The 14,073-nt window shown below is 58.2% G+C and overlaps 1 protein-coding gene across 3 annotated transcripts; it reads left to right on the top strand.

Annotated features, from left to right (window-relative positions):
- Positions 1–639: 639 nt before the first annotated feature.
- On the top strand, positions 640–13,280 carry ACVRL1 (activin A receptor like type 1). Of its 3 annotated transcripts, XM_032646606.1 has the most exons (10): positions 640–1,002; positions 5,513–5,581; positions 6,141–6,392; positions 6,579–6,790; positions 7,043–7,142; positions 7,516–7,662; positions 7,954–8,229; positions 8,821–9,018; positions 11,558–11,688; positions 12,894–13,280. In XM_032646606.1, exons 2-10 carry the CDS (start codon positions 5,518–5,520, stop codon positions 13,026–13,028), a joined length of 1,515 nt encoding a protein of 504 aa, XP_032502497.1. In that variant the 5' UTR covers positions 640–1,002; positions 5,513–5,517; the 3' UTR covers positions 13,029–13,280. The 3 variants fall into 3 exon arrangements, with proteins under 3 accessions (XP_032502497.1, XP_032502496.1, XP_032502498.1); XM_032646605.1 differs by lacking the exon at positions 640–1,002 and having other exon boundaries at positions 5,455–5,581; XM_032646607.1 differs by lacking the exons at positions 640–1,002; positions 11,558–11,688; positions 12,894–13,280 and having other exon boundaries at positions 5,455–5,581; positions 8,362–8,828.
- The last annotated feature ends 793 nt before the right edge of the window (positions 13,281–14,073 follow it).

The following is a 14,073-nucleotide window of genomic DNA, read 5'->3' as shown; positions in this document are numbered from 1 at the left end:
CCTCTCCCTCCATTCTGACCGCCCGTGGTGCAGAAAGGCATCCCCGTCACTGAGCTGTGCTACGGCCGGAGGGGCTCAGACCCTCACCCCTGACTCAGAGCTGCCCCATCTGGGCCTGTTTACCCTGCGCTGAGCGCTGATCAGTGAGAGGCTGCGGAGGGGGGCGAAGGGGCCGAGGGAGGAGGCTGAAGGATTTGGACAGAGGGGGGAGTCCCCGAGGGGGGGGGCGGGCGGAGCCAAAATATTTCGCACCCAGCCAGCCCCAAAGTCTGCCCTTGCTTCTGAGCCTTCTAGAAGGAGGAGCTGGAGTTTTGGGTGGGAAGACAGGTAATTTCTCTCCATTCTGCCCTCCCCGCGTGTCGTTCCCTCGGTGCCCCCCTACCCGTCCAGGATTCCAGGCCGCCCCTCAGCGGCTCTGAGCGGGGAGGGGCACCTCCACCTCCACCCCTCCCCCGGCCGGCCCTCGTATGGTGCCTAGCGTCCCAGCACTGGCCCCCACGGCTCTGGGCCTGAACCCCGCGAGACCCCCGCGGCCCAAGGCCAAGGCCCGCCCCCTCGGGGAGGCGGATGTGGGAGGCTGGGGGCGGGAGCGCGGCCTTGATCCCGGGCGTGGGCAGCCGAGGGGGATGCCGCCCTCGGGATCTGCAGCCGCGCAGGGGAGGGTCCGGCCCTGAGCCCTGGCGAGGGTCGAGCGGGCGGCCGTCGGCTAGCTGGGCAATAGGAAACGGTTTATTAGGAGGGAGTGGTGGAGCCGGGCCAGGCAGGAAGACGCTGGAATAAGAAACATTTTTGCTCCGGCCCCTTTCCCAGTCCCGGGAGGCCGCCGCGCCAGCCGCGCCGAGCCAGCCCCTCCCCGGCCCCAGCCCTGCCCGGGGCCGCGCCCGGACCCCAGACCCTGGCCCTCTGTCCAGCGCCCGTCGTGCGACCGCGGCCGCCGCCGGGGAGGGGAGGAGGCCGCCTGCTGCACGCTCGCGCCGCGCTGCCCGCAGGGCAGGCCCAGAGGTGAGTCGAGGTCCCCGGGCCGGGCCGTTGCGGGGGGGCGGCTGATCCCAACCCCAGTGGGTCCTCCCCATGGCATATCCCAGAGAGACCCTCAGAGAGGTCGCTGTAGGGTCAGTCCCAGTTCCTCGTAGTACAAGCCGCCCCTCGCCCTCCACCAACATCTGCCCATCACCCCACCTAAGACTGGAGGGGGCTGGACCGAACCCGCACTGAGAATCAGAAAACTTTGCTCCTGGGGCCCGTCACTTAGCTTCTCTCATCCTCATCCATAAAATGGGCGGAAAGATCCCTGCCCTCCTTCATTTACAGAGAAGGGGGTCACATGTCCTTCCAGGAACCTGGATTGACCTGGGGGTGGGTGTCTTACTCCCAGCACTGTTGAGCCTCCCCTTGAAGCCCATCTTTCCCAGACCAGTCCCGGCCACTCTTGCCAAAGGAATCTGACACTACAACTCCCTCCTCCAGACCTCAGTTCCAACCCTGTGTGGTCAGATAATCCCCAATGCACGGACTTCCTTCAGGATCCAGGTCAGAGGGGATCCCAGTCTCCCTCCAGCCTGGGACCCCAGGTTTTCAGTCTGCCCTGGAGGTCAGTCTGGAGACCAGTGCTGTTATGACCATCCCAAGGCTGGCCACCCACCCCCTCTTTTCTGCTCTAAGGCAGAGTGGACGGTAGCTCTCACCCTCTCTATATGGGCAGCTTCTGGCCGAGTCAGGGTCTGTCCGACATCTCTTACCCCTTACTGTTTGTTTGGCCTGGTACCTGTCCTCTCATCTTATCAGGTGGTTAAAAATAGCTACCATTTATTGAGTACTACTATGTAGACACTTAGATATATTTTTGTCATGTAATCCTGGCCACAACCTAGCAGAAGAGGTGTTATGATGTCCATCCTACAGAAGAGGAAAGAGATTCAGATTTGAATCACTTGTCCAAAGCTCCATGGATGGTTGGGTGTTTAGTAACATTTATTAAGTGCTTACTGTGTACCACTTAGTACTCTGCTAAATAATTTTACTACATTATACCTATGAAATGAGCACTATTATTATTCCCCATTTTTCACAGGGGAGCCGAAGCCTCAGAAAGTTCAAGTAACTTGCCCCAAATCTCATAGCCCTAAGTGGTAGAAGCAGGATCTGAATCCGGGTCTACATGATCCAGAGACCGCAACCTGCCCTCTGTGCTATACTGTGCTGCGTTCGCATTCTGTCTGAGATCCTAAAATCCAGACCTGATGCTACATCCCAGCGCTGTGAAGTGGTGCCGATGAACGCGCTTTGTGACAGTTAAGGGGCAGCCCAGGATGAGCAGCTCAGTCTGGTCCTCTGCTGTATGGTCCTCTGCCGATGTGCAGAGCAAGGCGCTTCCAGCCCCATGACAGTCACTGCTGTGCCGGGCCACTGCTGCTGATGGGAGCCGGTTATATCGATCCTTCAGGTGTGCTGGGGAGAAAGGGATCGACATCCACCTTCCGAGCACACCTCTACTCTGCTTCTCCCCAACTAGGGCTAAGCCTACAGCAAACAGATGATTTCTAAACAAACCCGCATTTGGGCGGCAGGTGGTGACAGTTGCAGTCTGTTCATGCAACCCCCCACCTGCTCTTTTTCCTCTTTTGAGGGACCTACCCGACACCAAACAACAGCAGAAATAAAATGACCAAGTGAGGATTTATTACCAGCAATTTAAGCTGATCAAGACATACCTGGTGATTCTGGGCAAGAAACCTGACATCCCCGAGCTTCCGTTTCCCTATTGGATTGTCGTGAGGACTAAATGAGATCAGCCGTCAAAGTTCGGTACTTAGCACATAAGTATTACTCAGAGGAGGTTAACTCTTATTACTAAGAATTTCACAGTGGTGAGTTAATATTTGAAATTAGTTTAGCGTTTGTGATTTCTGGCTTGAAACTGTGATGCTTCAGTCAGCAGGAGATCTTTCAAGAAGTTTTGTTAGACATGAAAGGAGTCTACCGGTCCCCAGGAGTCTGTCTGTGCTAGAGTCAAGTCTCAGGGCGAATCAGGCAGGGCCAGCTCGGAGTTGGGACTGATCTGGACTCAGCACCCTCTTGTACCTAATCTTATGCCAGGCCCGGTTAAAAATTGGACAGTCGCAGTTTGCCTCCACTGCATTCCCAGGATTAGACCAGAGGCGGATTCTGCAAATGCCGCCAAGCCCTCCCTGCACTGTTCCTGGGCCCCAGAGGCTGGACGTGTCCTGAACGAAGCCCGCGCCCTGCCCTCCCTCCGCCGTGTCTCTGAGTCCCTGGTTTCAGTGTTTAGCCTTGTCTGTCCCTTCTCCAGTAGAAGGGGGGAGAGGTCCCCGGGTAGGAATTAGAGCCCCTGCCCCGAGCACTCCACTTGCACTCACCCAGCGGGGTCCTGCCCAGTGAAATGAAAGCACGGGGACCAGTCAGCATTGTGCAGGACCCACTTCTCAAAGTGTGGTACCCACACAAACTGATCAGAATTACCTGGGGACATTTTTTTAAATGCGTGTTTCTTACTGGTCCCAGTGGACTAAATCAGAATCTGGAGTGGGGGTGAGACCAAAGAATGTGCATTTCTAATGAAGCCCTTCAGGTGCTTCTGCTGTAGAATTGTGTAGGTGAGAGGGTGCATTGGAGCACAGAGAGGTGAAAGCATGGGTAGAGCATTCTAGAAGGCCGCCGGCTGTCATCCTGTTGTTACCCCCTTCTGCTTCTTGCTGCATATTCTCTCCCTAGCTGCTTTCTGGGCAAAGACTGCCAAGGATGGATTCTCGCCCTTACCCCAGTGGGCAAATTCAGCTTGTCTGGGGCTCCCTCTCCAGCCACCAGTCCCACTGTAGAGTGCTTGCCAGACTCCCCACTGCCTTCTGGGAGGGGCAAGAGGCAGAAGGTCAGGCAGAGGCTGGGGACACAGCTGCAGCGGCCCAGGGCTCCGTTTCCTCCCCCAGCCCTGGGCCTCTGGGGCAGAGGAAGCCCAGGCAGGAAGGCCAGAGCTGCCACCAGCCAGAGAGGCCCACGAAGCGCCCCCCTCGCCCCCACCACGAGTCATCCTGCCCTCACAGCCTCAGCATCATGGATCTTCATTTGGCACCATTCTTAGACTAGGGGCCTTCTGCAGCCCTACCAGCCTTACCATGTCATGCCAGAAGACACTGCCCCTCCCTCGTGGCAGCTGCCCCTACCTGGGGATCCAGTCCCCAGGCACACACCTGCATACTCTCCACCATTCAGAAAGTCCTTCTTGCTGTCTGACCTCAGTCCTTCTTGCTGCAGCCTCAGCCCTAATCTTCTCATTCTAAACCTTGGAGAAATGAAGAAGGGGGTGGCTTCTGAAGCACTGGATGGTTTGGGAGCTGAGATGGGGACTGTTATAGGTCAGAATTACTCCCCTAATGCTCTCCACCAAACTTCTGGAGAAGTTCAACCAGCCACAGAAGGTCAAACATTCAACATCTAAGTATGTTTCACTTCCCTTCGACATCACTGGCCCTACCCCCACTCTTTCCCAGGACGGCAAGGAGAGAGAAGGGGGCCAGGGAGTGGCTCAGACAGGGCGTCTTATACTCCGATGAGGGTGCAGAGAGGTTCCTTCACACCTGGCACAGCCCAGCACTGTCCAAGCTTTGTATGGTTGTTACAACCCTGAGGGCTCAGACGTGGGCTGCCACCCTGGATTGCGATATGGAGTAGAAAGACACTGGACTGGGAGTCTGGACACCTGGGTGGTACTCCCGGTATTGCCACTGAATCCTGCCTGACCTTGCACAAGCCTCCTCTCCTGACTGAGCCTTAATCCCCATCTTCTCTAAAATAAGAGCTGGGCTTTGTGATTCACAAGGTTTCCTCCTAGGACTCCATCATGGGGGTGCCCCAGCCCCGGGTGGCCCCTGCAGACCCTGTAGCCACTCCAGCCTGCCCTGAGAATATGTCCTGCTCCCTGCTTGTGCGTGACTCCTGCCTGTTCTATCCAGACCCCAATCTAAACAATCTTGATTCCTGTTCCCAGCTTGGCGGGACCCTGAATGGCAGGAAGTGAAGACAGGAGACTGTTTATGTTTGAGGCAGCCAGGCCGGGGGGGCGGGGGCACTGGGAAAGGGGTGGGCAGGGGTGGAGGCTGGGAAGGGGTGGGCAAGGGGGCAGGGGACAGAGGGTGGTGGTCCTGCTGAAGAGATGCCCCTTCTACCCTAGTCCCGTAGTCTCCTTCTGCCCTCTGCACCCTCCAGTCTGAACTCAGCTGCAGGAGAGCTGGGAGTCCCCCAGGCTCTCAGTCACTTAAACATGGCTCCCCACCCTTTACCCCTAACAGGATGGTTTCCATGGGGAAGTGAACCAGGACTTCCCCTGCAGGCCCCTCCCCAAAGCCAGACACAGGGAGGAGGGAGGAGGCCTCCCTGCCCCCCCACACAAAAAAACTCCCAGTGATTTCCTCTGGGTGGGAGGGACCCACGGTCAGTGGCTGAAAACACTGAAGGGATCACATTTCATAGATGTTATTGCACCCCTTCTCTTCTCCAGGGACCATGACCTTGGACCCTCCCAGGAGAACCCTTCTGATGCTACTGACGGCCTTGGGCCTGACCCAGGGTGAGTACTGGGGAGCAAGTATGGAACAGGGGCCTGGGTGGAGAAAGGGCTACCTGGGCTCAGCTCTTGTTGGGCTGAACTTGAGGAGCTGGGGAGGAGGGGGACTTAGGAGCTTGGCTGGAGGGTGGGAGACGGGCTCAGTGGGACTAAGCTCCCGGCTACCCCAAGTCCTCCTGATCCAAACCCGCAGACTGCTGCTCTGTCAGACTCCAGGGTGGGACCTCTATCTGGGGGTGCGGCGCAGTGGAGATGTTGGCAGGGAGGGCCCGGGAGAGCCCTCAGAGTTGGGGCTGGGGGCTGGGCTGGGCCTGGAACTGGGAGGGGAGGTCCTAGGATCAGGGAAGGGACAGAAGCCTGGTTCTCCTGGTGGCAGCTGCCCCTGGCAGGGATAAGTCACTGGAGGGAAGGGTAATCTGAGGATGGAACTGAAGGACCAAGGCCTCAAAGATTTGAGAGCTCAGAAGCTGGGGAGCGGGGGGGTACAGGGGGCAGACCTGGGTATTCGGCTCATTCTGGGGAGTGGGGCCCAGAGCAGCTGAGCTTCCAGTGTGTCTCCCAGGCGGCCCCGTGAAGCCCTCTCGGGGCCCGCTGGTGACCTGCACGTGTGAGAACCCGTACTGCAAAGGGCCCACCTGCCAGGGGGCCTGGTGCACAGTAGTGCTGGTGCGGGAGGAGGGCACACACCTCCAGGAACATCGGGGCTGCGGGAGCCTGAACCAGGAGTTCTGCAAGGGGCGGCCCACCGACTTCTTCAACCACTACTGCTGCTACAGCCCCTTCTGCAACCACAACGTGTCCCTGGTGCTGGAGGGTACGTCCAGCTGCTCCAGCAACCTCTCCCTGTCTTCTCAGACTCTGCCCTCCCCGCCCTGCTTGCCTCTCCTCCTCTGGCCTGGAGGGCGGGGGAGGCAGGACCCTGGGATCTGACTGGCAGAGTGGCAAGGTGGGGGGCGTCTGGCCTGGTGGAAGCTGAGTCTCAGTGTCCCTCCTGTGCCAGCCACCCAGACTCCGCCAGAGCAGCCGCAAGGAGATGGCCAGCTGCCTCTCATCCTGGGCCCCGTGCTGGCCTTGCTGGTCCTAGTGGCTCTGGGTGCCCTGGGCCTGTGGCATGTCCGGCGGAGGCAGGAGAAGCAGCGGAGCCTGAACAGTGAGCTGGGCGAGTCCAGCCTCATCCTGAAGGCATCCGAGCAGGGGGACAGCATGCTGGGGGTACGGGACCGGGAGAACCGGGGACACAGGGTGGTGAGAGTAGACAGGAGGCACAGAGCCAGAGGGGACCCAGAGTGGCAGGTAGCTGAGAAGGGCACAATGGCGGGCACTCAGAGATTTGACTGGGTGCTGGACGGGAGGGGTTGGTGAGTGAGAAGCCTGGAGAGACACAGCAGTGGGGCCCGGGTCGAGGAGGGAGAAACGGGTTGGGCGGGTCGTGGCTGCCTCTCAGTGGCCTCTCGGTACTCCCAGGACCTCCTGGACAGCGACTGCACCACCGGCAGTGGCTCAGGGCTCCCCTTCCTGGTGCAGAGGACAGTGGCGCGGCAGGTGGCTCTGGTGGAGTGTGTGGGTGAGCAGTGGGTGAGCCCGGGGGATGGGGACCAAGAGCTCCCATGAGCTTGGAGGGGTGAGGGAGCTCTCGGCCTCCAGCGTCACAGGTGGGGCCAGGCCTGGCTCCGAATGGGAATGCTGCTGGCCAGGGAGGGGGTTGGAGATGGGTCAGTGCCAGACCCTTCTGCAGGAGCTGGGCTGGAGCAAGAGGCAATGGGGGTGGCCTGCCGGCTGCCTTTGGGTCTGGATTAAGTTAAAACATAATCGTCAGAGGTTCTGGAGGTGAAGTCAGTGCAGCATAACGATGGGGACTCTTCTGGGGATTACTGTGCCCACGGGCTCTGTGTGTCCGGTATGTGACCCCCCTCCCTCCTCTCTGGCCGTCGGATCAGGAAAGGGCCGCTATGGCGAGGTATGGCGGGGCCTGTGGCACGGTGAGAGTGTAGCCGTCAAGATCTTCTCCTCGAGGGACGAACAGTCCTGGTTCCGGGAGACTGAGATCTACAACACGGTTCTGCTCAGACACGACAACATCCTAGGCAAGCGGGAGGGTGCGGCGCCAGGCCCCCGGCTCTCATCCCCCCGCACTCGGGGCTGGACCGCCACCTCGCCTCTGGACGCTGACCTAACCCTGAAGGACTCCCAGCCGGCCCTCAGCGTCCTCAGCCCTCTGATTCCAGCTTCCTCTCTGACCTAAGCCAGACGAGCCTCCACCCCAGCCCCAGCTTTGCCCTGACCTAGTGCATCCTCTGTCCCCAGCCCTGACCCTGACCCGTCGAGCCTCCTTCATCCCTAGACCCTTGGTGAGCCACCTGACCCTCCGCCCACAGGCTTTATCGCCTCGGACATGACTTCCCGCAACTCAAGCACGCAACTGTGGCTTATCACGCACTACCACGAGCACGGCTCGCTCTACGACTTTCTGCAGAGGCAGACGCTGGAGCCCCAGCTGGCCCTGAGGCTAGCCGTGTCCGCGGCCTGCGGCCTGGCGCACCTGCACGTGGAGATCTTCGGCACGCAGGGCAAGCCGGCCATCGCCCACCGCGACCTCAAGAGCCGCAACGTGCTGGTCAAGAGCAACCTGCAGTGCTGCATCGCGGACCTGGGTGAGCGGGGAGGGGCGGGCTCTTCGCGGGGGGCGGGGTCCGTGAGCTCCGCCCTTTCCACGCGGTACTGCCTTTGCTGATTTGGATGCCCGGCGTCGGCGAGGACACTGACTGGCGCTTTAAAACTTACAGACGTGTGTTTGGTCTCATCTCACCTCTCCAAGAGCCCCACAGGTTGCCTTAACGTCCTTTTCAAGCCCACACCAGCCGAGCTCCAGGAGTTAGGAGAAAGGGGCAGGGAGCCAGCAACCTGGGTTCTCATCCTGGCTTCGCTGACTACATCGTTCCCCGTCACCAGGCCTTGGGGTTCGGCTCTGTGAAACGGGCATCATAATGCCTGCCTCCCCTACTCACACCTCGCTGGGTCCTTGCACCTAGAGGGCACCACACAAGCACAGTGTAACTGGGACAGTTATTCTCCCCGTGGCTGCTGTCTCCCAGCCCACCTCAGGGCGGGTCTCCATGTGCCGGCCCCTCTTATGTCCTACCATCTCTCTCCATCCCACCTCACCCCCGGACCCCAGCCTCCCAGGGGCCACCCCGTCTGTGGGCTGGGATGAGTGGCAGGAGTGACAGGCCCGGTACCCACAGGCCTGGCTGTAATGCACTCCCAGGGTAGTGACTACCTGGACATCGGCAACAACCCGCGAGTGGGCACCAAGAGGTACATGGCCCCCGAGGTGCTGGAAGAGCAGATCCGAACCGACTGCTTCGAGTCCTACAAGTGGACGGACATCTGGGCCTTTGGCCTGGTGCTGTGGGAAATCGCCCGCCGGACCATTGTCAATGGTGAGGATCCCCCCTGCACAGGATAGGGAAAGGGGAATAGGGTGGGTGGATAGACAGGCAGGAGATGGGACTTCCTGCCGTGGCTGGTGCCCGTGGCCTGAGAGGCTTGTGGTCAGACCTCCCATATTCCCTTTACTGCCACTCACCAGCTGGTCCAGCTGAGTGACCTTTTAAGGTTCATCTGAGTCTGATTCTGGCTGTGAAATCTTGGGTAAGTGACAATAACAAAAGCGTTAAGAGCAGCTAACATTTATCGAGTTTCAACACGTACCAGATGCCACGCTGTATACACGTATTATCTTATGGAATCGTTCTTTGTTGGCAGGGAGGTGGTATTGCTTAGTGGTTAAGAGCGTGGGCTGGGAATCAGACTGCCTGAGCTCAGTTCCTGATTTTGCCGTGTGCAGTTACTTAACCTTTCTGTGCCTCAGTTTCCTCATTTGTAAGATGAGAATAACATAATGCCTAGTTGTTGCGATAATCCAAATAGGGTATCCAGGGCAGCACCTGGAGCTGTTCTGTAGCTCAGTAACTGTTAGTGGCAATTACTGTTGTAATGACGCATGCTTGACACAGTATCATCCCTATTTTACAGATGAGGGGATTGAGGCACAGAATTACAGCTGTCCGGAGGCAGCACTGGGGTCTGAAACCAGGCAATCTGACTCTGGGGGCTCGGTGCTCTTTATTACCGTGCTTTTTCTACCTCTCCGGTCCTTGGTTTCTTTGACCGCAAAAATGCGGGATATAATAGCGCTTGCAGTGCCTGCTTATGACTGCCTTACTATTATTATTAGCCAAGCCGCGCAGCATGCGGGATCTTAGTTCCCCGACCAGGGATCGAACCCGTGTCCCCTGCATTGGGAGTGTAGAGTCTTAATCACTGGACTGCCAGGGAATTCCCTGCCGCCTCTTTATTACCGTGGGTGCCACAGGGGACTCAGATTTGGAGGGGCTGAGAGCAGGCGGAGGGACCTCGTTCCTGATGGCTCCATATAGGGGGCCGCCCTGTGGCTGGTGCCCTCCCAGCCCTGGGGTGGATGGGTGTTGGGTGATGGTCTGGACCAGGTGGGGAGGTGATCAGTCTTTGTGGAGGCTGTCCATGGGGAGAGGCTGCTGGGAGTCCTGACAGGTTGGGGACCACCCTCTGGCTGGGCTCAGGTCCCTGCCCCTCCGGACGTGAGCTCTAGAGGCTGGGGCTGGGGAAGGGGGCACCTGGAAGGAGCCGAAGCCCCTTGGACCAGGCTTCAGGCAGGAAAGGGAGGCTGGAGCAGCCTGGGCTGAGGGGGAGGACAATTGCCGACTCCCGGAGCGGAGGGAAGCTCTGTCGGCCCCACACAGATTCGTGGCACATTATAAACACTGTAATCTGGTGTCAGCCCCGGCGCTGATTAAAGGCCCATTAGACACGCTCAGGCCTCTGTGCAGCACTGATTAGGGCTCGAGCAGCACAGGGGCTGGCCTGGAAGCCCGCCACGGGGAGCACAGCTGGCGTGGGCCCTACCGAGGTTGCGGCTGTGCTGTGTGGCCGCGGCTCCCAGACGGGGGCTGGAAGCAGGGTGTGGCCTGGGGCGCTCTTCTGGGGTCTGGCCTCTTCTGCCCCAGCGCCTGCAGCTCCACGGGCATCATCTTCTGAAAACTCCTGCTAAGGACCACGTACTTCAGATGACGAGGGGAGGGGGCGCTGCCGGCTGAAGGGGTCAGCAGAGGCCTGTGCCATCCCTGGGAGTGGGTGGATGTGATCTGGACCCGGGTGAAAATCTCTTTCTCTTAGGAGATGTGTTTTTTCTCCCCCTTTCCCTCATTCCATATCCTCATCCAGCAGTCAGCCAGCCTCCCTTCCTTAAGTGTAGCTTGGAGGTCAAGAGCATGGGTTTTGGTCAGACTTTCTGGGCTTAAATCCTAGCTGTGTCACTTACTCCCTGTGTGATTTTAGACAAGTTTCTTCACTCCTCTGGCCTGAATTTCATTGCTTGTATAAAGTGGAGCTAATAGTATTGCTTACCTCATAGAGTCGTGAGGATTTAATGCCATGCAGTTAGGACAGTGCCTGGCACGTAGTAAGTGCTCAGTGAACATTAGGTATTTGGGGGCATCTGTGATAGTTGGGGCCTGGGAGCAGTACCCAGGCCCCGGGTGGGAGGCAGCTGTGGAAAGACTGGAACAAGATCTGGCCTAGGAATACAATGAGTTTAAGTCTTGGCTTTGCCATTACTAGCTGTGTAACCGTGGGCTCAACTTCTCTGAGCGTCAGTTTCTCCATCTGTAAAATGGGTCTTTGGGTTTGCTGTGAAGACCGACCAGATAATGCATGTAAAGTGTTTATGGCACAATGCCTGGCATATGTGGTAAATGTAAAATAAATGGCAGTGATTATTTATAAATATATTTATTATATTATGGTGTCTCTCTCAGGGGTAGCAAGGCCAGGCAACTGGTTTCCTGGACCCTGGGACAGAGGGTGGGCAAGGCTCTCCTCTGGGTGGTATTGGGCCTCCTTGAGGTCCCAAGTGACTGTCCCATTGCCCTCCATCCCTAGGCATCGTGGAGGACTACAGGCCACCCTTCTACGATGTGGTACCTAACGATCCCAGCTTTGAGGACATGAAGAAGGTGGTGTGTGTTGACCAGCAGACGCCCACTATCCCCAACCGGCTGGCTGCAGACCCGGTAAGGCCTCTCTGGTGGGGCTGGGATGGCGTGGGGTGGTGGCTCACAGCTGGGATTTCTGAGCCCAGGAACTTGTGTCTGGCCTCTGCTTCACCTGGATAGATTCTGGGGGACAGATTCCAGGGTGCTTCTCTGGGTACTCCCTCCCACGTCCCTGCCTGTGGACCTCCGGGACCCTGTGGTTATTCTGGTAACCAGAACCCTTCACCTCGCCCGAAAAGTCAGAGGCTCTCTGCTGCATTTCCTGCCACGAAGTTTTTGTTGTTGTTACTCATTTTTGCTCTTTCTCAGAACACTCCATATACTTATACAGGACACAGGCATACGTGTATCTAGACACACAGGGGCATGCACGCGCTTCTACACAAACACACACTCACAGGTACACACGCATGCACGTATATGCCAGACTGTTGACCCCATGAAGAGGAAAAGCATGTCTCCTTTGCTGACCCTTATCTAACCTGTCACAGTGCCTGGCACACAGTAGGTACTCAGTAAATGTTTATGGAAAGAATTAATCCACGTACACATGTGTATACATGTATGTATACATAGACACGTGTATATTTCTGCACAACATACAGAGCCACGAAAAGCCACTCATATGCACTCCTGTGCGCACACACATACGCTCTGGCTCAGGAACCAACTTGAGCTCTGAGGTGGAGTGAGGCTGGCTCACTCTGGGACCGCTGAGATTCCTGGGATAGGTTCCTCCCTAGACACATGCATTTTGAGGACGCTGCCAGGGTTGGTGGAGGTGCTGGGAGCCACTGCCCTCGACACTGGGGTCCCGCTGCAGATAGGCACGTGGGAGCCCCGAGGCCTGCAGATCTCCCCTTTCCTGGATCTTGGTGGAGGTGAGGGTGGGGTGTACTCACCGAAGGGTGTCCCCGAAGATCTGAGTTACATCTCTCTTTCCGTCCTGCCTGCCTCTCTCCGTCCCCTTCTCACTCCACTGCCTTCGTCTTCCATGTTTATCTTTCTTCCTCATCCTTGCCTGGTTCCCGCCACTCTCCCTCTTACCACCACTTCTGTCCCTCCTCTCCCCCTCCTTTTCGACACTCTCGTTTCCGTCTTCTCATCCTTCCTGTTCTGCTCGTGTCTCCCCACTACTGGGCATCCTCCTCGCCTCTTCCTTTCCACCTTCCCTGACCCGTGTCTCTGCTTTCTCTCCTCTGCTTCGCTCTCCCTCCCCCCAGGTCCTCTCAGGCCTGGCTCAGATGATGCGGGAGTGCTGGTACCCAAACCCCTCTGCCCGCCTCACTGCACTGCGGATCAAGAAGACACTACAGAAGCTCAGCAACGGTCTCCAGAGGCCCAAAGTGATTCACTAGCCACAGGCCTGAAGCCTGACTCCCCTCTGCCTGCAGTGTGTGTGGTGGGCAGTGGATGGTGGCCTGTCTGGGTAGAGGTTCTGTGAGTGTGTGTGCTGGGGAGGGGGGTGCCCCTCTGTGGGCAGCTGTGCCTGCCCAACTCGGCCCCCAGCCCATCCAGCCAAAAATACAGCTGGGCTGAAACCCGATCCCCGCACCCGCCGCGCGCCGTCTGGCCTGCTCAAAGCAGCAGGCTCCCTGACGCCGGGTTCCGCCCCCCCCCCCCCCCCCCGCCTCCCACGCCCTGGGTGCACCCCCCTACCACCCCCAGGACCTGATGCAAAAGAGGCCTCAGAGCCAGGGTGGCCAAGCCAGGGAATCCCAGTCCTGGGCCCAGAGTCTGGGCCTGCACTTTACCCCCTGCTGTCAGTCAACCCCACTGCCCCACCAGAGCTGCCAGGGTGGCACAGGGCCCCGTCCAGCCTTCAGTAGACACCCTGCCTTGCCAGGCTTTAGCCTCTGTCCCAAGCCCCAGACACCCAGGCCCATGGGTTTTTCTCCGTGGGTTTGTATCTCAGCTCCAGGCCGCCTTGGGCCTCTATCTCCTAGACAAAACCCCTGCTAGCTGAATGCTAGCTGCCCAAGAGACCAGGGGGCCTGATCCTGGGCCCCTGCTCCACTCCCCTCCTAGCTGACTTACTGTGGCATTAAAGCCAAGGAGTCTTGCTGCGGGCGTGGCAGAGTCATAGGCCAGTGGAGAGGTGGCAGGTCAGATGGGCAAGGTCCAGGACTTTCAGAATAAACTGAGAGGATGTTGGAGCCAAGCATGGCCGCCGGGGAAGGGCTCAGCTGGGAGTCAGGAGACCCAGGGTCTGGTCCGGGTGCTTGCTCTACAGGACAAGAAGGAGGCCTTCGCTGGCCCAGGACCTTTGTTTCTTTATCTACATATTGAAAGATTTGTAGATGAAGATTTGGTCCTGATGTCTTTTGAGGTGTTTTTCAGCTCTAAAGTTCTTTGAAATGTTTAGCCTGTGTCAGAACTCAGTTCATCAGTCCCTTGTACTCA

This window comes from Phocoena sinus, chromosome 10 (genome assembly GCF_008692025.1).
Source record: "Phocoena sinus isolate mPhoSin1 chromosome 10, mPhoSin1.pri, whole genome shotgun sequence".
In the NCBI taxonomy this organism is placed as follows: Eukaryota; Metazoa; Chordata; class Mammalia; order Artiodactyla; family Phocoenidae; genus Phocoena; species Phocoena sinus.
Note: the sequence above shows the minus strand (reverse complement) of the source record. Positions and strands in the feature narration are given on the sequence as shown.

Bases quoted from the DNA above. Each gene is read 5' to 3' on its own strand.
- ACVRL1 (XM_032646605.1), top strand. From the start codon at position 5,485: ATGTTATTGCACCCCTTCTCTTCTCCAGGGACCATGACCTTGGACCCT. The intron at 6,791-7,042 runs GTACGGGACCGG...CGGTACTCCCAG, and splicing joins AGGGGGACAGCATGCTGGGG to GACCTCCTGGACAGCGACTG. The intron at 7,143-7,515 runs GTGAGCAGTGGG...CCGTCGGATCAG, and splicing joins GGCTCTGGTGGAGTGTGTGG to GAAAGGGCCGCTATGGCGAG.